The 23,531-nt window shown below is 48.8% G+C and overlaps 4 protein-coding genes across 4 annotated transcripts; 3 read left to right on the top strand and 1 right to left on the bottom strand.

The window, feature by feature from the left end:
* Positions 1–612: 612 nt before the first annotated feature.
* ANOM_010758 (glycoside hydrolase family 72 protein) lies at positions 613–2,396 on the bottom strand (the record flags this gene model as incomplete). The annotated part of the gene is made up of 4 exons (XM_015556014.1): positions 613–1,328; positions 1,378–2,133; positions 2,191–2,216; positions 2,275–2,396. The coding sequence occupies 4 exons, from the start codon at positions 2,394–2,396 to the stop codon at positions 613–615; spliced, it is 1,620 nt and encodes a 539-aa protein (XP_015402783.1).
* A 6,386-nt stretch (positions 2,397–8,782) lies between these two features.
* ANOM_010759 (1,3-beta-glucan synthase component FKS1) lies at positions 8,783–17,238 on the top strand (the record flags this gene model as incomplete). The annotated part of the gene is made up of 7 exons (XM_015556015.1): positions 8,783–9,027; positions 9,089–14,356; positions 14,414–14,704; positions 15,419–15,844; positions 15,924–16,434; positions 16,495–16,986; positions 17,043–17,238. Coding segments are annotated over 7 exons (7,416 nt in total), but the record flags the coding sequence as incomplete, so codon positions are not given.
* A 918-nt stretch (positions 17,239–18,156) lies between these two features.
* On the top strand, positions 18,157–19,234 carry scw4 (putative cell wall glucanase (Scw4); the record flags this gene model as incomplete). Its single annotated transcript, XM_015556016.1, has 2 exons — positions 18,157–18,223; positions 18,321–19,234. The coding sequence occupies 2 exons, from the start codon at positions 18,157–18,159 to the stop codon at positions 19,232–19,234; spliced, it is 981 nt and encodes a 326-aa protein (XP_015402787.1).
* A 2,142-nt stretch (positions 19,235–21,376) lies between these two features.
* ANOM_010761 (uncharacterized protein) lies at positions 21,377–23,063 on the top strand (the record flags this gene model as incomplete). Its single annotated transcript, XM_015556017.1, has 4 exons — positions 21,377–21,523; positions 21,574–21,598; positions 21,659–21,898; positions 21,994–23,063. The coding sequence occupies 4 exons, from the start codon at positions 21,377–21,379 to the stop codon at positions 23,061–23,063; spliced, it is 1,482 nt and encodes a 493-aa protein (XP_015402786.1).
* Positions 23,064–23,531: the final 468 nt, after the last annotated feature.

The raw sequence follows: 23,531 nt of genomic DNA on the forward strand, positions 1-23,531 counted from the left end.
AGGAAGTTCTCGTTGGGCGCCCTTTCTACTGAATGCCTCGCCCATCACGATCTCCCAGCCACGGAAGAGAAAATAAACCCCCTCCCCACCCGTCCTGCCAGTCTTCAAAAGACTGTGAGAATGTCTCCTTCAACCCCCCACACCACCGCTCATCCTTCCGGTGAAGAAAAGCATGCTTGAAAAGACTTTTGTAATCCCATAATCCCTTCAATCTTTTCTTATCGACGATTGACGACTGCTTTCTTCGTTTTAAACAAAATTGTGGATGGAAGCAAATGTACGCAGCATGTATTGCTATCCAAAAAGTTTACCATTTACTGTCCTTGATTTCAATTCGGTTAAATGAGAATGGATTGACAGTGTTATCTGACCCCAATAAAACTAATTGATATATTAAATGAATATATGGAAAAACAAAGCCAAATACCGAGTACCCGCAATGGCAATATATATAGAGCAAACAACTCGTATTGGAGAGGCAGATTCACCGTCAGGATGTACAAGAAGAGTATCACACAATCATACAGACACGTAGGAGACTGACCGCCTGTACAGTGTTTGGCAGGGGATGGGACTAAACGCCACTGGGAGATGAGAAGAAGCGAATGGCCCTTACATGACGATCATGCCCGCGCCGGCGACCATGGCCGTCACCACATAGGCGCCGAGCTGGAAGATACCGACGTTGACGCTAGAAGGAGCGACCACACCGCCGGCAGCTCCAGAGCTAGATGCAGCAGCAGCACCACCGGAAGCACCAGAGCCAGCAGTACCGGTAGGGGAAGAAGTAACGGTGCCAGTGCCGGAAGTTCCGGCCTCCTTAAGGAGTGCAGAGCAAGCACTGCCGCCGCTCTTCGAGCTCTGGGTGGTGGCAGCCCCGTTGAAGTCACAAGCCTTGTCACCATTACCCTTTGCTTTCTGGTTCTGATAGTAGAGGTTGATGGCGTACGACAGCTGTTGCTCAGGAGTGCACACACTGTATGCGCCATATTTGCCAGTAGTGGCATTGGTGTTGATGCCATCGCAGACGTCATAGCCGCAAACAGTACCGAAGAGCTTATCCAGCTGCTCGCCGGATATCTTGTCCTTCAGAGTACAGGATAAGCTCTCCTCCATGCAGGAACAGAGGTCTTGGTTTGGAGAGGGGGGTAGCGGGCTGGAAGTTGCGAGCCACTTGCCGTCGACGGTCGGGCAAGACTGAAGAGCAGTGTTTGTCGGGTTATAATCGCCTTTCTTGGTGCCGGAGGGGGTAGCGCTAGCCAACTCCTTCGAAAGGTAGCTGAAATCCGCCTTGGTGCTGACCTTGTTGCCATCAACAGACACCAGCCCTAGCACAGTCAGCCAATAAGTCGTCAAGCTAGTCAAGGTGGACCCTACCATAGTTGTTCTCTTCCTGGAAGTACATGTACACAATACCGCCCGACCAGACATCGGCCATCTTGTCTCCGTAGAGAGCCTGGACTTCAGTGAACTTGCGAGGTTGAACAGCATTGCAACCGTACTCAGCGAAGAAGACAGGGACAGTGTAGTCCTTGAACTCGTCAGTACGAGAAGCGTACCCGGACTTCTCATAGTTGGAATCTCCACACCAAGAGTACACGTTGTAACCCCAGAAGTCAATACTGTCATCCGCGCTGTTACAGTTAAAGTAGTTGGCCATGTTTTTCCGGATGCTCGAGTCATCGCTAGTAGCATAGCCAACGCCCATAGAACGATAATTCTTGGCCTTGATATACTGCTTCGTGTCACGGACAGCAGCCTTAACAAAGGCACTGGCAGATGTAGTATTCTCACTGTTGGAGACCTCATTTCCAGCGAAGAAGCCAATGACGTTCGAGTATTGTGACAGCTCATCAACCACAGTCACATATCTATTGTACAAGTCGTTATCCCACTTGGGTTCGTTGCGATTGATAGAATCCCCCGGGGACGAGAGATCCGCAATGACGTAGATACCAGCGTCACTGAGAAGGCTCATACACTCCTTATGATCGGACTTAGGATCGATAGCATACACGCGAATGGTGTTGGTGCCCAGCTTTTCAAGATAAGGAACATCACGCTTGCAAGCATCGGCGTCGGCGAGGGGATCCTTGAAACTGTTGGCGGAAGAATCGGGACCAGAGTACTCCTCTGCATAGTACGTTAGTTTATGTCACGGAAATGATACCAAAGACCACCAAAACCCACGCTGGTACGCAACACCGCGAATGTAACTGAGGGGTTGTTAGCATTAGGTGAAGCCACAGGTTCTCCAATGGAGGGTTTACACACAACTGGGTGTCGTTGCTCTTGTAAAAGAACTTGGAGCCCTTGATGACGATAGGGTCTAGGTCAGCAGCGATGGCACTGCTGACGAAAAGGGTCGCGCCCGCGACAATGCTGGACAGCTTCATGTTGAATGCGCGGACAGGACGTTATAGCAATAATTGGCGAGATTGCCAGACACTAAGTCAGAGTTGAAAGTAGAAGTCCAATTGCGCTTCAACGGCCAACGATGGATAGTGTGATTAATGAATGGCTGGGATAAATAATTGAAACCAAGATCTTAATGCTTTAGAAAAAACCCAAACGAGGGACAATGGATAAGGAATGACTGTAATCTATAGACGAAAGGAGAGTAATAATTAAGCAGCGAGAAACTCTGGCGCATCTAACAACAGAAAGCGTCACCACGAGGACGTCCCTGGGACCGCGTTCTCTACATATTTTTCTATAGGTATGACTAGTGGGCACTCAGGGTCGAGGGATTTCAGGGACAAATGCCTCAAGCGCCCGCTTTTCTGGGGCCACGAGAAGCATAGAGCGGGACGGGATAGACAGACACCCACAATGACCTTCCTCTAAGGATGTAATAAGATGATGATCACTGGTGATATTCAGTGATATTCAGTGATATTCAGTGATATTCCTGTCTGCCGGCTGTCATTTGTCCAGGAGCATGGTGCAGGGATGGGTTGATATCAGAGGCCTCAGGAACGCGCAATCCCGGTCCACAACGGAACAGATCAGAGGGGTCGATGCTGTCTAAGTGAAAAGCTTAACTGTTCGCCCGCCTATAAATCATATATATAGAGAGGCGGCTAATAGACATACCGACCCTGAATCTGTCCCACAGTTGCGACCCTAACACCTCACCATCATTGACATCGAGACCGTTTGGGGTATCTGGCCCATGCTGAAGCTTTGGAAAAACATGACTTGGTAGTCTGATTAAGCTCAGAATGCCCACTGCGATGGACGTGCGACTGTAATCTTGTATCCACACATGTGGCGGACACGGGCTGATCGCCGAATGCAGAATATCTGTCACTTTTTTCTTTGTTTGTTGCTCATTCAGCCCCTTCGAAGGGTGGCAACACATGTGTCTATACGGAGTACACATCAGCTGCTACGAAGGCTCAACATGATGAGTTGAAGCATGATGAATGCAGTCGCTGCATCCGGAAAATGCTTGCAGGCAAGGTTTCCGGCCCTCTAGAGAATGTTGATCTTCAGAGAATCTTGATAGTCAGAGCTCGATTGTGGCGAAGCACTCCGTATCATCTCTGTGGTTGTGAGTGGCAGGCAGCCATTGTAGATCCATATTCCCTTGGACGGTTGAACGTCCTCTGACGATCTTTCCTTCTCCGTCAGTGGATCAGGGTCCAATATGAAACATCTTGATGAATAGACACTTACGGCTAGAGAAACAAGCTTATCTAAGTCGAAATCTTCTCCCACGCCAGTGTAGACTATCTACTGAATGGCAGCGTTATCCACCGAGGTTTAATGGAAGCATGGTAACCACGGGCCAACGGAGCCCAAGTCATATGAAAGTCACGTCTCGATGTTTGCTCGGATTGTTCGATAGGTTATATTAGTAATCGTCGTCATGCGAGTGTAACAAAAAACAGGAATTAGAATAGGGTGTAACCTTACACCATTACATCGAGAAATAACAATGACGACGATTCGAGGTAACAATTATTTTCTATCGATTGGACGTTGAGAAATTACCGACTAATGATGATCCCCAAAGCTGAAACTTGAAAGCCCCTTTTTTCTTGCCTTTCCAGGCGTTCCACACCTTCGACCGAGGGCTGGACCATTGGAAGCCAATCAAGCAGAGGCGGTTGTGGACCTTGCCCGTTTGCCACCCGCGGGATTGGGGTTCCCGATTGGCCAGTCGTCACGCCAGCCCCTCCTCGACGATTTATACAGCAAAAACGATCAAATCCAACGCAGCCACCTGTTTACAGATTGGTTAAGATCATGGCTCTCCTAGTGAAACTGGCGAATCAGTTCATACCTCCTGCAGTATGGAGTACTAAGTAATATGAGAAGTGTGGGTGCAGCTGTACTTTCTAGTAGGTAATACTGTAAATACCTAATCTCGAGTAATGGTAAGACCCCATTCTCATCTTGCTTATTTCCGCTCCAAATCATTTCTAGAAAACAATAGCGGACTCTACAGCGGGGGGTAATATACGTAGTCCAATTCATACACCAACCCACTATTTCCAATCCAGTCCTATATTGGAGTAGCTTGTAGGAGAGAACAAGCCTAGATTGCGAGCCAGAACAGAATGGAAAAGCTTGACAAAAGCGACTATAGGGCATACTCTGCAAGGGCAGGGGTATGAAAGGTCCACCTACCACTTGTCTCCCGGCGCATATGTACGAAAGTACCAATCTGTCTGCACATATATACGAGAGAAGCCTCTGACAAGAATTCACGTCCCAAAAGTCCGATCGAAGCTCTTTAACTTCGCCACTTTGGGGGATTTGGACAAGCTCAGACAAGAGAAGTAAAAAAATTTCAGCCACTGGTTCATCGCAAACACACTAGAAAAGGAAACTCGAGTGTTTATCGTTTTAGTCGCATTCGGTTCCATGGGTTCAAAACGGAGAGATCTCAGCAGCGATTATCGCCGTTCCGATATTTTTGGAAACTTTCAGCTGCATGGGTTGGCAGAAGTCGCATTACCGATGATAACATCACTTGACACGCTCTTCCCAACCCCTACCTAAATATATACCTATACTATATGGACACTATTACTAGTAGCATCCTCCCCTACCTCTTCCCGAGGTAGCCGTCTATGCCATATATAGATTTTCCCCTGTTTTCTCAGGTCTGCGCTCCGATGATTCATCATAAATACCGTAGATTTTATGCCTGTATTATTGTATACAGTATAGTAAGGTGGGGCAGGTGGACATGGTTTGAATGGATTAGAGTAGTCTCAAACCAATGAAATTATTGGGAAAGATACAAGGAACTGGGCACATGTGCAGCATCCATGGAACGGGACAAAGAGCATTATATTTATGTTATTGAAATGTATCTGGGTTTAAGAAGAAAAAAGAGTGAGAAAAAAGCAAAAAAGAGAAAAACCAAGGTAAGTTGGTTTTCTCAAGTCAAAAGTGGGGTCTGCTTTAATCCTCACTGGTCTGGTGCTACTACTAGTATATGCTAGCAGGTAAGATATGGTTTGGATTACTAGTGCTGTTGGCGTTCAATATCCTGGATGATTGTTGGTTGCAGGACGAGTTAGTAAGGTTTAAGGGAAGACCAATAACCCTTCAGTAATCAATCTTAATGCAACGGCCATGCGATCTAATCATACAGAAAAAGAACTGAAGTACACATTACTTCTTGTATTCACATCTACACAGTATCCGCACTGTCCGAGTACGCTGTAGAAGAATATCAATTGTCTCTAGGCGGAGAACAAGGCCCAGGTGGACACAAGGGCGATAGGACATCGTTGTTCTGAGAATATATATATCTAAACACATATCCGTTCGGAGCTCATAGGCTCCGATGCAATGTGTACATTCACCCCGCAGGGTTTACGGAGAGCTCGGGCAAAGGTTCTGTTCAAATTCCAGTGTACATACCGGTGACAAATGGTAAACAGTCGGCTTTCAATTTAAGGTGTGCACATATTTGACAGGAGCTCAGGAGCCGATAAGTCTCCCCCCGCTTTTTCCTTTCCTCCCTTTCAGATATGTTCTTAACTTCCTATACAGCCCGTGACGGGTCAGAAGGTTGCCTTTAGAGGTTAGCCCAGGCTGTCCGAAGACATCAAAAAGCTAATCTATTCTATAAATTCTCGGAGCTGTATATACTCCAAGCTAGAAGCCATGGTTCCTGCGAACGGAATAACGGTCACTATAGGTCTCCAAGCGTAGGAAGCATTTTCCAAGGAAGTTATTCATAGGCACCGGGAAGCTTTCCATTCCCGATATTGGGATATAGCTTCCAAGTTCTCGCATTACCTAATGAATGTATCAATATAGAAGAAAATAAATATGGTCTGTGGTTTTACGTCTTCTCTTCCACAAGCGCACTATTCTCTAAGCCGGTACATACGCAGGAGTCTGTGTTGCTAAATTTAACCAGCCAAGCCTGTCTTGATCCGGCCTTCCTTGTGTATGTCGCAGATGTCTTAATGTATAATTTTGTACTTCAATAATTGGCTATATATGTGCTACGCAGTGAAACTCCAGTGGCAAGGAAGAGTAAAACGTTTGAGAGCTCTACCCTTGTAGTTGATGGATTTGATGGTGGGTTGTCGGTGGCAATTCTAAACAATGTTCCAGATGATAGGCACCGACTCACGGACCCGCGAACCTACTCGGGACAAGTGCTCTCGATAATAGCACATAGGAACCTCTAAAAGACATTGATAGACAACGGCAGGAGATGGTTGCTGATAGCATCATTATTCTTCATACCATAAAAGAAACTTTCTATTTTGAGTACGAAGTAGATGGGTTGTCCACCCCCTACCAGTTAAGTTGGATTTCTTATTTTAATTTATCCCTCCCCTATCAATACACCCAGGGTCACCTTTGTTGGTTCAGGTACAGAAATGGACCCGTGGATAAAATGTTCTTTGTACCAGAGAACCTCCATCGGACGTACGTATGCGCAGTCAGAAGAACTGAATCATAATAAACAATGTGGCTGCCGGCCGCATAGCGACGCGTTCATGACACTTGCGACTAACAATCGTTGTCGTAGTGGCAGAATCAATTCAAGGTTGGAAGTGGAATGAATCCCTGCATTCCTCCCAGTAGAAAAACAGAAAAAAAAAAAAAGAAAAAGAGAAAAGAAGGAAAGCAAAAATACAATACGTCTTGTATTGGATTGTAGGTTATCCGCGTGGGGCCCATTCGCTGAGGCTGGTGGTGGATCTGGTTTCAGGGGGGCCGCCGCCGGCTTCCATGGATTCCGGACTGTCACAGCCAATGATGGCTTATCACTTCTCTACTAAAATTTGGCCTATTCAAAAAATCAAGTTCCTGCACTGGAATCAACGGTATGAGCCCAGTTTTGAAGGCGTTTGAGAGGAGGGTTGTGCCCCAAAGGTTTGTAAAAGGGAAATATTACAAATTGAAACACACTTTACAATACTATATCATCAAGTTTTTGAAGAGAAACATCTCCTTGGATTGTTGATAGTTTGAAGAGTGGAAGTGGTGAGGGGCGGGCCGAAAACAGAACAACCTCTACGTACCTGCGGTACGTAACCAACCCGGTACCGAAAGTGGTACCGTACATTCATACATGAATGGATGAGCAGGACTCGAACGTTGCGGATGCAATCGATGGAATATGCGTGTATGTAACTTCAACCTTAGCTCAGGGCGAGTAATTCTTCCAGTTGATAGAGTCTTAGCCACCAAAATGTATGGGCCAATGACTACAGGGGGCGGGAGGGCAATCCTGAGAAAGCTTCCAATCAGGAGAGGCTGGTGATGTGTCCAGATCATGGACGATTTGATAATTTAATGTCTGCTAATACCAGAGCGGTATCCAGGCGCCGGGTGCAGTAATACCAAGTAATGCGGTATGGTCCAGTCAGCGGTGCGGAGTAAATGCTTTTCCATCGAAATTGTATTCTATTGGGTGTAGTCTCTGTCCCGCGGACAGAATTGTGTATCACCTTACCAGACACGGAGAGAAGAGAAGGAGAGGGGAAACTTGTTGCCTCCCGGGAGGGTATAATGTGGGTACGTTTCCCCCCGATACAGGTAAGGTACGCAGAGGCAGGTACTGTCGCGAAGTAAATTGAGCAGATCCAGATCCCAAAATAACCACCGGGCCCCATACTCACCAGTATTTTTCCTATTCCCTACTGGGTTTCGGCTTGACAATCGATTCCCTTTTCACCACTAATCGTCCAACTCAAACACTATTCTCTCTTCTCCCCCCTTCGACCATCGCTTGGGATATTTCCTTTCCTTTCTCGTCCCTTCACTTCATCTTTGGGTTCCTGTTCACTCTTTTATTGATTTGCACCCAAGGAACGATTGTTGTTGTTTTTTGCTTTTTTTCGTTTCTTTTCACCTTTGCTTTATTTTTCACGAATCCTGTCTGAACTCCTATCTTTCTTTTCTCGCTCTCGCTTGAGAAAAAGAAGAGGGAGGTTCGTCCTAGGCTGAGACAGGTTCGGGGCCTAGTATCAGTCTAGGTTTTTAATCCGTCTTTGTATCGTCGCTCGATTTTCGTTGCCCTTCCATTCGTTTACCACAACACCTTAGTGACGACCATACGGCTCTTCAGCCTATCGAAAAGTGTGATTTAATCATTAATTGACAGACTGGTCGACTTCCAGCGTTAACGATCGGGGACTGGTGCCTCAAAGCAGCTCGTCGGCATTGAAAATTGTTCACGACGCGTCGCCTTTTATCCCGTTCTACTGCAGCTCTCGATCCTGAGAGTCCTGCTGATGCGAAAATACTGAAAATCGATCAATTTGAAACTTGGATGGGTTACTGTTAAGGTGAGTCGGATCATGGCACTCTTCGTGTTGATGGATTCACTTGCGTCCCAGGGGCTAAGCTTGTATTAGAACCAATCACAGCTCGGTTACACTCGCCTTTCAGCATGTCAGGCTACAATCAAGGCGGCCATTACGATGATGGCTACGCCCAACATGGTGGCCATGGGGATTCCTATTACCAGGATGAACATCATGGCCAGGCTTACTACGATCCCAACGACTATGGCGATGGTTACTATGATAGAGGGTACGTTAATAGTCCTAGTTCTTGCTGTAGCGAACCTGTAGCGGTAACTGACATGTGGCAGAGGATACTATGCCGATGGTGGACATGGTTACCAGCAGGACGGCGGGTACTATGACGCTGGCCACCAGGACGATTACTATGGCGAGCCCTACTATGACCAAGCGAACGGCCAGCAAAGAGGACGACGTCGCGGCGATTCGGAGGAAGACTCGGAGACGTTCAGTGATTTTACTATGAGATCCGAAACGGCACGTGCGGCGGACATGGACTACTACGGTCGCGGGGACGAACGCTACAACAGCTATGCCGACAGCCAGTATGGTGGACGTGGTGGATATGGCTACCGTCCGCCCTCCTCCCAGATCTCCTACGGAGGCAACCGGTCGTCCGGAGCGTCGACTCCCGTCTACGGCATGGACTACGGAAATGCTCTGCCTGCTGGTCAGCGATCCCGGGAGCCGTATCCGGCGTGGTCCTCTGATGCCCAAGTTCCTGTTTCCAAGGAGGAAATCGAGGACATTTTCCTCGACCTGGTCAACAAATTCGGTTTCCAAAGGGATAGTATGCGTAACATGTACGACCACCTCTTAACACAGCTAGACTCGCGTGCCTCCCGTATGACGCCAAACCAGGCACTCCTTTCTCTGCATGCCGACTACATCGGTGGTGATAATGCGAACTATCGTCGTTGGTACTTCGCGGCTCACCTTGATCTCGATGATGCTGTGGGCTTTGCCAACATGAAGTTGGGCAAGGCGGATCGAAAGACCAGAAAGGCCCGCAAAGCGGCCCAGAAAAAGGCGAAAGAGAACCCGGAGAATGTGGATGAGACTCTTGAAGCACTCGAGGGCGATAACAGTCTCGAAGCCGCCGAGTACCGGTGGAAGACCCGCATGAACCGCATGTCGCAGCACGACCGAGTCCGTCAAGTGGCCTTGTACTTGTTGTGCTGGGGCGAGGCTAATCAGGTCCGGTTCTTGCCCGAGTGTCTCTGTTTTATCTTCAAGTGCGCGGATGACTACTATAGTTCGCCAGAATGCCAGAACCGGGTTGAGCCCGTCGAGGAGTTTACTTACCTGAACGAAATCATCACTCCTCTTTACCAGTACTGCCGTGAGCAGGGCTATGAGATCTCCGACGGAAAATACGTGCGCAGAGAGAAGGATCACAACCAGATTATTGGTTACGATGACATGAACCAACTTTTCTGGTACCCCGAGGGCATCGAGCGAATTGTATTCGAAGACAAGACCCGCCTTGTTGACATTCCAACCGCTGAAAGATGGCTCAAGCTGAAGGAAGTCGATTGGAAGAAGGTGTTCTTCAAGACATACAGGGAAACCAGATCTTGGTTCCATATGATCACGAACTTCAACCGTATTTGGGTCATTCACTTGTGTTCTTTCTGGTTCTTCACCGCGTACAACGCCCCGACTCTATACACGAAAAACTACCAACAGCAGTTGAATAATAAGCCTCCCGGCTCTTACTACTGGTCTGCTGTTGGTTTCGGTGGTGCCCTGGCCTCTTTCATTCAGGTTTTGGCTACTATTTGTGAATGGATGTACGTCCCACGACGGTGGGCCGGTGCTCAGCACCTCACCAAGCGACTGATGTTCCTCCTGCTGATGTTCATCATCAACCTGGCCCCTGGTGTGGTTGTTTTCGGCTTCAAGAAGCAGATCGGTGAAACAATTGCCCTGGTCATTGGTATCGTTCACTTCATCATTGCTCTGGTGACCTTCTTCTTCTTTTCCGTCATGCCGCTTGGTGGTTTGTTCGGTAGCTACTTGAAGAAAAATGGTCGTCAATACGTTGCCAGTCAGACATTCACTGCCAGCTGGGCACGTCTCCAGGGCAATGACATGTGGATGTCCTACGGTCTTTGGGTTTGTGTTTTTGGAGCAAAATTGGCTGAGTCTTACTTCTTCTTGACTCTCTCCTTCAAGGATCCCATCCGTATTCTTTCTCCAATGCAGATCCAGCGGTGCTCTGGTGTCCAATACCTCGGAACTGTGCTGTGTTATCGTCAGCCGCAGATCTTGCTCGGCCTGATGTTCTTCATGGATTTGACCCTCTTCTTCCTGGATAGTTACCTCTGGTATATTATTTGCAACACCGTTTTCTCTGTTGCAAGGTCTTTCTACCTTGGTGTTTCTATCTGGTCCCCATGGAGAAACATCTTCTCTCGCCTCCCGAAGCGTATCTACTCCAAGGTTCTTGCCACCACGGACATGGAGATCAAGTACAAGCCAAAGGTTCTCATTTCACAAGTCTGGAACGCAATCATCATTTCCATGTATCGCGAACATCTGCTGGCTATTGACCATGTCCAGAAGCTCTTGTACCACCAAGTTCCTTCTGAACAAGAGGGTAAGCGGACTCTGCGTGCCCCAACTTTCTTCGTATCCCAGGAAGATCAATCTTTCAAGACCGAATTCTTCCCCCCGGGAAGCGAAGCTGAGCGCCGTATTTCCTTCTTCGCACAGTCCCTGTCTACTCCTATGCCCGAGCCCTTGCCTGTCGACAACATGCCCACTTTCACTGTCCTGATTCCCCACTACAGCGAGAAGATTCTCTTGTCGCTCCGTGAGATTATCCGTGAAGACGAACCTTACTCCCGTGTCACTCTGCTCGAGTACCTCAAGCAGCTGCACCCTCACGAGTGGGATTGTTTCGTCAAGGACACGAAGATCCTTGCAGATGAAACCTCTCAATTCAACGGTGAAATGGAGAAGACTGAGAAGGATGTCGCTAAGAGTAAGATCGACGATCTTCCGTTCTATTGCATTGGTTTCAAATCCGCTGCTCCAGAATATACTCTTCGTACCCGTATTTGGTCTTCCTTGCGTTCGCAAACACTCTACAGAACCATTTCCGGCTTTATGAACTACAGCCGCGCCATCAAGCTGCTTTATCGTGTTGAGAACCCGGAAGTCGTACAAATGTTCGGTGGTAACTCCGAAAAGCTGGAACGGGAACTGGAAAGAATGGCTCGTCGCAAGTTCAAGATCTGTGTTTCGATGCAGCGTTATGCCAAGTTCAACAAAGAAGAACGCGAAAACACTGAATTCCTTCTCCGTGCCTATCCCGACTTGCAAATTGCCTACCTTGATGAGGAAGCGCCAGAGAATGAAGGTGATGAGCCCCGCCTGTACTCGTCTTTGATTGACGGACACTGCGAACTACTCGAGAACGGAATGCGGAAGCCCAAGTTCAGGATTCAATTGTCTGGAAACCCCATTCTGGGAGATGGCAAGTCCGACAACCAGAACCACGCCATCATCTTCTACCGTGGTGAATACATTCAGGTCATTGACGCCAACCAGGACAACTACCTTGAAGAGTGCTTGAAGATTCGTAGCGTTCTTGCCGAGTTTGAGGAGTTGACAACTGACAACGTATCTCCGTACACGCCCGGTATCCCGTCATCGGACGTCAACCCTGTTGCTATCCTTGGTGCTCGTGAATACATTTTCTCCGAGAACGTTGGTGTCCTTGGTGATGTCGCCGCTAGTAAGGAACAAACATTCGGTACCCTCTTCGCCCGTACACTTGCCGAGATTGGTGGTAAGCTGCATTATGGTCACCCTGATTTCCTCAACGGTATCTTCATGTGCACCCGCGGTGGTATCTCGAAAGCTCAGAAGGGTCTTCACCTGAACGAAGATATCTATGCCGGTATGAATGCTATGGTCCGTGGTGGTCGTATCAAGCACTGTGAATACTTCCAGTGTGGTAAGGGTCGTGATCTTGGTTTTGGCTCTATTCTTAACTTCACTACTAAGATTGGTACTGGTATGGGCGAGCAAATGCTGTCTCGAGAGTATTATTATCTTGGCACACAGCTACCCCTCGATCGGTTTTTGTCCTTCTATTACGCGCATCCTGGTTTCCATCTTAACAATATGTTCATCATGCTTTCTGTGCAGATGTTCATGATCGTTCTGATCAATCTGGGAGCCCTGAAGCATGAGACCATCACTTGCAGGTACAACAAGAATTTGCCAATTACCGACCCCTTGCGCCCAACCTTCTGTGCCAACCTTGTACCTGTCATTGACTGGGTCAACCGCTGTGTCATTTCCATCTTCATCGTCTTCTTTATCTCTTTTGTCCCACTCGCGGTCCAAGAGCTTACAGAGAGAGGTGTTTGGCGCATGGCCACTCGTCTCGCAAAACATTTCGGCTCTTTCTCGTTCATGTTCGAAGTGTTTGTCTGCCAGATTTACGCCAATGCTGTTCATCAAAACCTGTCGTTTGGTGGTGCTCGTTATATCGGTACTGGCCGTGGTTTCGCGACCGCTCGTATTCCGTTTGGTGTGCTCTACTCACGTTTCGCTGGTCCTTCCATCTACGCCGGTGCGCGACTCTTGCTCATGCTCCTTTTCTCCACGTCTACCGTATGGAGTGCGGCTTTGATTTGGTTCTGGGTTTCGCTGCTTGCTCTTTGCATATCGCCCTTCCTTTTCAACCCTCATCAATTCGCTTGGCAAGACTTCTTCATTGACTACCGTGACTACCTTCGCTGGCTCTCTCGCGGTAACTCACGGTCTCACGCGTCTTCTTGGATCGCTTTCTGCCGACTGTCTCGTACTCGCATTACGGGTTACAAGCGGAAGCTCCTCGGCGTTCCGTCTGAAAAGGGATCTGGTGATGTCCCCAGAGCTCGTATTACGAACATCTTTTTCAGCGAAATCGTCGCACCCTTAGTTTTGGTTGGTGTTACCTTGATTCCATACCTATTCATCAACTCTAGAACTGGCACCATGGAGGACGACAAGTCCCCGAAGAATGCTATTGCCCGAATTGCGATTGTGGCTTTTGGTCCCATCGCTATCAACGCTGGTGTTGCTGGCATGTTCTTCGGTATGGCATGCTGTATGGGTCCAATCTTTAGCATGTGCTGCAAGAAGTTCGGTGCCGTACTGGCCGCCATCGCGCACGCAATCGCTGTCATCATCCTGCTCGTTATCTTCGAGGTCATGTTCTTCCTCGAGGGTTGGTCTTGGCCTAGGTGTGTCTTGGGTATGATCTCGGCGGCTGCAATTCAACGTTTCGTGTACAAGCTTATCATCTCACTTGCCTTGACTCGTGAGTTCAAGCACGACCAATCTAACATCGCCTGGTGGACTGGAAAGTGGTACAACATGGGCTGGCACTCACTGTCCCAGCCTGGTCGTGAATTCCTGTGCAAGATCACAGAGCTCGGCTATTTCGCTGCTGATTTCGTTCTTGGTCATCTGATTCTCTTTATCATGTTGCCTGCTCTCTGTGTTCCTTACATTGATAAGTTCCACTCCGTTATTCTTTTCTGGCTGCGCCCAAGGTATGTTGGACCTTCTCAAACCCCCTAATTGCGCTCGTTTTCTGACTTGAACCTTAGTCGTCAAATCCGGCCTCCGATCTACTCTTTGAAGCAGTCGAAGCTTCGTAAGAGAAGAGTGGTTCGCTTCGCGGTCCTCTATTTTGCGATGCTGCTCCTCTTCCTCATCCTTCTTATCGCACCGTTGGTCGTTCGCAAGTTGAACATTAGCCTGCCCAGCATCCCACTGGATCTCTTACAACCGCTTGACGCGCAACACAACAATACCATCACTAGCTATACCGGCTATGGACTTCCGAATGGCGACAGCGGAATCCCGCCGTCGGTTTTGGCTTCCGCTACGTACAAGCGGTAGGATCGCTTTCTGAAATTACACGTTGCTGCCTTCTTTCTAGTTTGGGAACGCATTCATGAAAATGAGCTGTATAAAGTATCCAGCGCCTTGAAGTGGCTGCGGTGTCATTTGCTTTTGCCACAATCTTTCTTCTAAAGCTTTGCGCGCGCAGCTCTGTTGCCGCCTAAGTTTAATGCATTATACTTGTTCCATTGTTTTCTGTATTCTCACGGTGTTGTGTGTTTCATGTGCGATCATTAGACTTGCGAATTGCTGTATTGTTCCCTTTGTGGCCTACCAAACATTTATCCTTCATTCTATATCCAGTTACACCTGTTTCTGTCACAGGACGTTCTTCTCGTATGTCTTCTCGCGCTGGGCACACAGTACTACGTAAACGTAGAATACCTTGATTTGCACGTACTATCGCCTAATGCGGTGGCATCACGTAAGCTTTGGGAGCGGAACGACAGCCTGGGAGTATTCTCACTTGTTCCAGAGTCCTTGTGACGATAATCTCATTTGAATGCTGGCCTTCGACGATGTATGGATGTATATCGGGGCTGGCTACCCTCACGTGCGCGGCCTCGGGGTTTCCTTCCCGCTGGTGCCTTGCGGGAAGGGCCAATGCGATTTCCGATAAATCCATAGCATCACGTGCTTCCCGTGTTTGACCATCCAGCCCGGCCGTAACAACTCCCTCAAGACGGTCATCGTCGTGAATTCGTCAGTCAATGCTCGGCTTTGATCGCGAAGCTCTTATACCTCCCTTCCGACCCCCGCTTTTTCGCCCTTTTGCGCTGCGAGCGCCGTGTTACCTTTTCCATCATGGATATCCAGGAGACCCAACGTCTCCTTTCGGAGTATCTCCATGAGCTTGCAGACCTCTTCCATCGCGTTCCGGGTTCCGCGATCTTTCTTCGCTACGTCAAATCCAGCTATCAAAATGATCCCATTCGTTCTGCGGTTGAGCTCTTTCTATTCCTATTCGCGGTTCGCTATTTGCTTGCTCCCAAGTATTCGACCAAACCTGGAGTGGTCCAACTCTCAGAGGATGAGATCGACGACTTGGTAGACGAGTGGACTCCTGAACCACTTGTAGGAAAACCCACAGTCTTGGAGGAGATGGAGGTCGATAAGCGGACAGTAATTGTTGGGTAACTCTCCTCTCACAAACCCTTGCTACTGGACGTCCTGTTGTACTTGTCAATGCTGATTGATCATCGCGGCTTGTAGTCCAGTCGGCCCCAAGTCGAAACTGGCCAATGGCAGAACCGTCGTTAACCTTGGCTCCTATAACTTCTACAATTTTAACACCAACGAGTCGCTCAAAGAGAAAGCTATTCAGACTCTCCGCAATTACGGCGTTGGTCCTTGTGGCCCCCGAGGATTTTACGGCACTCAAGATGTTCATATGAAGACGGAGGCGGACGTTGCCTCGTTCCTGGGTACCGCATCATGTATCATCTACTCCCAGGCCTTTTCCACCATCTCAAGTGTTATCCCCGCGTTCTCGAAACGTGGAGACATCATTGTTGCGGATAAGGGCGTTAATTTTGCTATCCGGAAGGGCATTCAGATCTCCCGTAGCATGGTTCGATGGTATGAACATAACGACATGGAGGATCTGGAAAGAGTCCTTGCCAAGGTTACCAAAGAACAAGCCAGAAAACCACTCACGAGACGTTTCATCATCACGGAAGGTTTGTTTGAATCATACGGTGATATGGTTGACCTGCCCAAGATCGTACGTCCATCCAAGCCTTTTACACATCATAGTAAACCCGACCGCTAATAAGGATTCTAGATTGAGCTCAAACTGAAGTACAAGTTCCGACTCATCCTCGACGAATCGTGGTCGTTCGGCGTCCTCGGAAGGACCGGTCGTGGTGTTACGGAGCATCAAAATGTGGACGCGGCCGAAGTTGACATGATCGTGGGCTCGCTGGCCGGCCCCTTGGTTGCGGGTGGAGGCTTCTGCGCTGGTTCGGAGGAGATCGTTCATCATCAGCGCATTTCCGCCGCTGCTTACACATTCTCCGCGGCACTGCCTGCTCTTCTGTCGACAACTGCCAGTGCCACAATTAATATCCTTCAGAATAGCCCTGAAACGATATCCCAGCTGCGGGAGCATACCAAGGCCATGTGGGCACAGCTTGACCCCCGTAGTGACTGGGTATACTGTACTAGTGCTCCCGAGAATCCTATCATGATTTTGGCCCTTAAGCCTGAAGTGGTTGCTGCTAAGAGACTGTCGGTTGAAGACCAGCAATTTCTGCTGCAGGATGTGGTGGATGAGGTACGGGTTTCTCAGCGACTTTGGTATCTTGTTAATTGCTAACCTGTACGACGCAGTGCCTTGCAAATGGTGTCCTAATCACCCGCCTCAAGACCCTCCTAGATAACTTTGAGCCGAAGCAGGTCGTTTACCCAGCATTGAAGGTCTGCGTGACGACCGGCTTGACGAAGAAGGAGATCGAGAAAGCTGGAACCATTATCCGTCATGCTATCACGAAAGTACTGAGCAAAAAGAAGTAATCCTTACGTTTTCCAGCTTTTGAAGGACTCGGCCACGAAAATTGATGCCCTCTCAATCCATTACGCCATGCATTGTTTGTCATATTCACACCTTGTACAATTTTTTTTTAACCCTGGTTTGTACAGCATACCTTCGAAGTGGACAACATGCTTGCCACAACTGGTTCACGGAAATCGGGATGGGGCCACTTAGGGGATATCCAGCATGATTCAGGAACCCTCGTCTCTTCTACCTTGATGAGATACTTCCCCAATCCTTGGCCCCTTACTAATATTTTGCCCCCCTTCATTCCTTCCAAGACTTCTGTCTCAGATTGACAGGCCGTTATTAGACTTCTACCTTGTTATAATATTAATTCCATTCTTATGCATTATCTTCATCAGTTCCCCTTTTCATTGCATAGCGGACGCCACACAGTCACTACAAGAACATAGGGACCATAAGAGCCTTGGCCTCTGCCTCACATACTATTGATTAGAATCTTCTCAACTCGGAGAACGCAATCCATTTGAGTGAAGAGACCTGGACTGCCATGCATTCCTGGAGTATACCCCCGGCGGGGTTTGATTCATGTAGGGCAAGGGGCCAGCCAGCATTCCAGATATCTAGCACCCATCTGCCTATTACATTCTCACCCAACACAGGAATGAGGCGATAGTCCCGAGAACATCTCAAATATTCACCAGCCACTGCCCAGTGAATGTCGGTGGAACAATTCATTCCAGGGTCGACTGTCCCACTCATCCTTCACTCAATGGCTCTTCTTGCACTTATTAGGTGATTATGTACCTGTGTCTTTCTGCTGATCTCAGGGTCGAAATGCTCTCATAGTCGGCTGCCTCCTTCTATCATCCGATACTTTCTGGACCAGGTCACCGCACGGCCTCCATCCGAAAAGATTCCTTGATCCAAGGTGCAATTTCAATCGCCATGAAGTGGCTTGTATGCGTCCTTGCTGTGTTCCTGCTCAGTTTTCAAGCCCAGGCGCTTCCTCATGGTATGTTGCACCGTGCTACCTGAGAAGAGAAACTGTTCGACAGAATGCGTTACTCTCTCTAGTGAAGGGTTCTACAAGCTGATCCACCGATTGCCAGAAAGCCTAGACCAGAATGATCCAGCACCAACTCCAGGAGACCCAGACAACCCCGTCAATGGCCATCCCAACAACCTCCCACCCTTGCTACCACTACCTGATCCAGCCACACACGATCTAGTACCCAGTCTCCCAGTAGAAGGCGGATACGGCATCTCCTACGCCCCATACAACGACGACGGCACCTGCCGATCGCTCGACGGAATCAATAAAGACCTGGACAGAATAAGCCCATATTACAGCTACGTCCGTATCTACGGCGTCGACTGCGATCAGACCAGAAATGTCGTATCTGCAGCCCGCCAGCGCAACCTCCGTGTCTTCGCTGGCGTCTTTGACTTGCAGAACTTCCCAAACAGCCTCGACCAAATCATCTGGGCAGCAGCAGGCGACTGGTCCACCTTCCACACAATCAGCATCGGAAATGAACTGGTCAACAAAGGCCAAAATCCACAAGACGTAGTAAATGCCGTGCACACCGCACGCGCCAAACTCCGCGCAGCAGGCTACCAAGGCCCAGTCGTAACAGTGGACACGTTCTCCGTCCTTCTCAAACACCCCCAACTCTGCGAAGCGTCCGATTACTGCGCAGCCAACTGCCATGCATTCTTCGACGCGAACCAAATTCCCGACAACGCGGGACAATACGTCCTCGAACAAGCGAACCGTATATCGGCCGCAGCGGGCGGGAAACGCACCGTGATTGCTGAATCCGGCTGGCCGTACCGTGGTGAAGCAAATGGGAAAGCAGTTCCCTCTACCTGGAATCAGGCGATCGCTATATATGCCCTGGGGTACTCTTTCCGGGATCGAAAGGAGGACATGGTGCTTTTCTCGGCCTTCGATGACTTCTGGAAACAGGATGGCCCAGGGACTCACAACGCCGAGAAATTCTGGGGTATCATGAGGCGTTGAGCGCTTCTGTTCGTCTCTACTATTCTCTCATTCCTGAGTGTCTCAGGTTTCCTACCATGTGTCGTGGGATGGTTGACATTGGTTGCGCTGGGCGTAGTCTTTGATCTTTCTCTCGCCACGGTTTTCTCTTCCTTTCCTGGTATCTACTTGTCTTTCTGTCATGTGCTGTGCAACGTACACGTGCATTTATGCTGTACATATAAGGATTTATTCAAGCCTTACCATGAAGAACGAGCATAGCGATGGAGTGCCTTTACTGTATTAGCATGCGAAAATAGAGCTCGTAAGGGGTTTGAGTGGATGTTGATGCAGGTACTTGCAGACTGAAGTTGTCCATGCTAGGCTCAACAGTACCATGTACTAAGCACTGAACGTATAGCCAAGTGTTTATTCACAGTCTAAGTAGCACATTCCCTTACCCAGTCTCTGAGAATAACCTGATACATCTCAGAGTCTTCTCGGATCATGGAGTGAGTGAGTTCGCCTCTACAGAAGCGTGTCAGAAGATTCTTAATCTTTCCACTTTGAGAATTATACTTGATCTGGAGATGTGGCCCTGGGATATGAGGGTTGATGATCATGGCCAGGTGAGAGTCACGAGAAGAGTCTACGAGGTGTCGCGTCCAGGTTTCAATGGGGAGAACCGTTGGTATAATAGAAGGTTATGCCAGGGCCCGCTCATGAATGCTCTACGTCAGAATCTTTTACAGCAATCAATGATCAGCTAGCTGCTATGGGTATTGAAGTTTATCCGTGACAAAGCTTTTAGTACACTATATGAACTCCCCGAGTCTCAACGGGTTGTTTTCTATTCCTCGCTCATCTACGGTGTCATTGCAAGAGTCCTTTACTAATGCCTACCGTTGCTAACTATCGGTTGGCAGATGCTATAGTCGACGGCTGTCCACCCCTTACCCACCCCATCAAGGCCTCACTTATAGACCAGAAACCAGCAAGGAAATTTGCAAAACCAGTGGACATACAATCATGGATTCGTTTCAACGAAGGATTGGTACCCTTAGCTGTCTTATGAACACGACTAAATTTCCCCAGAATAACTATCCTTATGCAGCAGAAGCTGAGGGATGGGAGGTTATCAGATTGATTTCCAAATTAATCTGATCATTAGGGCTAAGGTATGGTCCTCACATGACTGTACACTGTTGCGCTCCCACTTCTGCACTGCTTTTCGGCCAAAGTAATGCAGATTTGGGAAGGGTCCGGGATTGAGTCATCGTGGTTGGATCATTCTGCATGATTACAACCGCTCGTTAGTAGAAGTACTAGCAGGGATCTCTGTTGAACTGTTTCTGACTCAGTTAACCTGGCTATCCTCATGTCGGCCAGGGTCATCACAATGGTTGGAGCTCTACCAAGCAAAATTGGAGACGCTAACTAGACATGGTGAATCCGGGCGGTTCCTCCGCCGTGATCCACTGTTCTCCACATCAATCATAATAGGTTAGGGGGTGTTTTTCTTTGTCGCTTGGAACCTTTACCGATGATTGACAGTATATGTGGTTCTTGAGAACAAAGACACAGGTTGTCTCGGAGCAACCACATTGACATATCTACGTATATCTATACATCTATACTTGGTAGATTGGAATTAGATTGAATCAGTGAAATGTTGATTGGTATATACAATATAATGCCTGTCATTAAATTTAAGTTAGTTCAAAGCTTAATCTTGGACAGACGGACCCACCCTCGATGTACATCCACTGTACAGTAAGTACATAGTAACTTGTACGGACCACTAAATCCTGAGGCAGTCGGGTCACTGAGGAATAGTAAAATAAAGCAAGATATTAGGTCTTGGATGAAAGACTGCGCCAATCAGAGGTTAGTCTGAAAAAGAAAGGTAGATATATGCTCAGCTCGACCAAGTGTTGTACACCACCAGTCCATAAAGGACTGGGGATATTGGTTCGGTAAATGTGGCGTACCTGGGATTGCAGTCCTACCAAGTCAATGAGTCACTTAACCATTGACTCACCAACCTCCTAACATTTCTTTGTTAAGGGATATTGCTATATACACCTGAGATATCACAGGAGTGGTTCGAGACAAGCAATTGATCCATCGCGAATAGCCCTGACGGCATCTGACATGGCCGGAGAACACCGAATCGACGACAGAATGACGGCACAGACGGACGGGGAAAAGGATACAGACACAGATGCCGGTGGTGAATTGGACGAGCTTGGTGGGACTGCACAAGCCGCCCTGAGTGAGTCGAGCGCTGTAAAGAAGCGACGTCTTGTGGTGGTAATTGGTAGCCTCTGGGTCAGTTTCCTCTCATCAAGTCTGCCTCAAGTGTGCTGACAGCTGAAAAGCTCGGAACTCTGCTTATGGCACTCGGTATGTCATCGTATGCATCAGTTGTACTACCTCTTCCACTGACCAAAACCAAACACTAAGACGAAACCATGATCGCCACCATCGCAACACCTATTGCCAGCTCTCTATCGGCAACGTCGAGCTTTTCATGGATCACCACGGCCTATGTCATCGGCAGCACCGTGTCACAGGCTATTGGCGGGCACCTGGCGAACGTGTTCGGGCGCCGCAAGGCTCTGGCCGGGAACTATTCTCTCTTTGCTCTGGGTACACTGTTCTGCGGCCTGGCAATGTCGCATCTCCGGCTGTTCTTGGTTGGCCGTGTCTTACAGGGCATTGGCGGCGGCGCCATCGCCTCGATTACATCAGTAGTCGAGACGGATCTGATTCCCATCCACCACCGCGCCCTCATTGAGGCTTTGCCAATGTGCTCTATGGCATTGTCATGGCTCTCGGGGGGTTATATGGAGCTGCCATCCATGCCGCCATCGGATGGCGATGGGCCTTCTTGATCCAGGTGCCTGTTATCGTTCTCGATGGCGCCGTCGTCTTTCGGTACGTCAAGATCTCAGACCAACGCGCCAACACGGCTGCCCACCGGCGCCTCGACGTCGTTGGCATGACCACCCTGGTTGCCACAATAGTGCTGCTGCAGTTCGGACTTAACCACGGCAGCACCACCCTCGTATGGACCGACCCCGCCACCATCGCCCCCTTGTGCCTGGTTGTTCCCTGCCTCGCCGTGTTCCTATATACCACATACCACACCGAGAGCCCGGTGGTGCCGCTAAAGGCTCTGATGCAACGCAGCGTCGGCCTCATCCAGATAACCGCCTTTTTCAGCACCGGCTGTTTCGTCAGCTCCATGTTCTACGTCCCTCTCTACCTGGAGGTTCTGGGCCTGTCTGTTTTCGACGCCGCACTGCGACTCATCCCCCTAGCCGCTGCCTTCGGGGCCTGTGCTGGCGCCGTGGGCTATCTCGTCCTCCGTATCCGCCGATACTACCATCTAAACATCCTCCTCTTATCCACCGCCGCAATCGCCTACGGCCTCCTCTGTTCACTGCGTCCAGACTCATCTCCCTGGAAGCCATACCTCTTCCTCGGCATCGTCGGCATCGGCGTCGGTGGAACATACGTGACCAATCTGATGGGAATCCTCACATCCGTCCGCGAGGAGAACATGGCAACCGTGCAGAGCGCATCATGGGCCGTCCGCTCCACAGACGTAGTGATCGGCTTGACGATATCGTCGGCCATATTCCAAATGAAAGTGCGCCAAGCTGTTGGCCAACTAGACAACACGATTGGCTTGGGTGCGGTGGCTGTTCAACATCTCCCGGGCGAAGAGAGAGAGCATTCCGTAAATGCGTATATGGGTGCCCTGCGGTATGTTTTCTATTCTCTTCTGGCGCAGGGTCTGTTTGCTATTATACCTAGTCTGTTTGTTGAGGATAGGGAGACTGGAAAGGTGGAAGATGGGTGATGGTTTTTGGTTTCTGGGTTGGTATACATACATACATACATACATACATACATCGTTGTGTCTTGTCGTATCTTGGTTTGTTTTGAAGTTGAGGGTCATCGTTGATTATGGATCGGTGGGGAGGGGATATTCTTGGTTGGAACAGCGTCCACCAACAGTGGAGCAGGTTGCATGTATAAGCTCGGCAGGGACATTTAGTTATTGGTCTAATGATTTGTCAAGGAGATTTGGCCATCTCAATGGGAAGACCTGCGTACCCCAATGTGATTCGTTGTTTCTCAGCATGCTGTTTACATGCTCGTCTACTGGTGGAAACTTATACTACATGGCTAGCTCCCAAAACCGAAGGGTGGGTTCTGAAATGGGGAGGTAAGAAGGTTTATCTTATGTGACTTGTACTTAGGAATCACTGTGTACGATTCTAGTAGCCTCATGCTAGGTAGGATTATGCAATCCGCAGATGTTTAC

Source organism: Aspergillus nomiae (genome assembly GCF_001204775.2).
Source record: "Aspergillus nomiae NRRL 13137 chromosome Unknown contig00402, whole genome shotgun sequence".
NCBI classification, from domain to species: Eukaryota; Fungi; Ascomycota; class Eurotiomycetes; order Eurotiales; family Aspergillaceae; genus Aspergillus; species Aspergillus nomiae.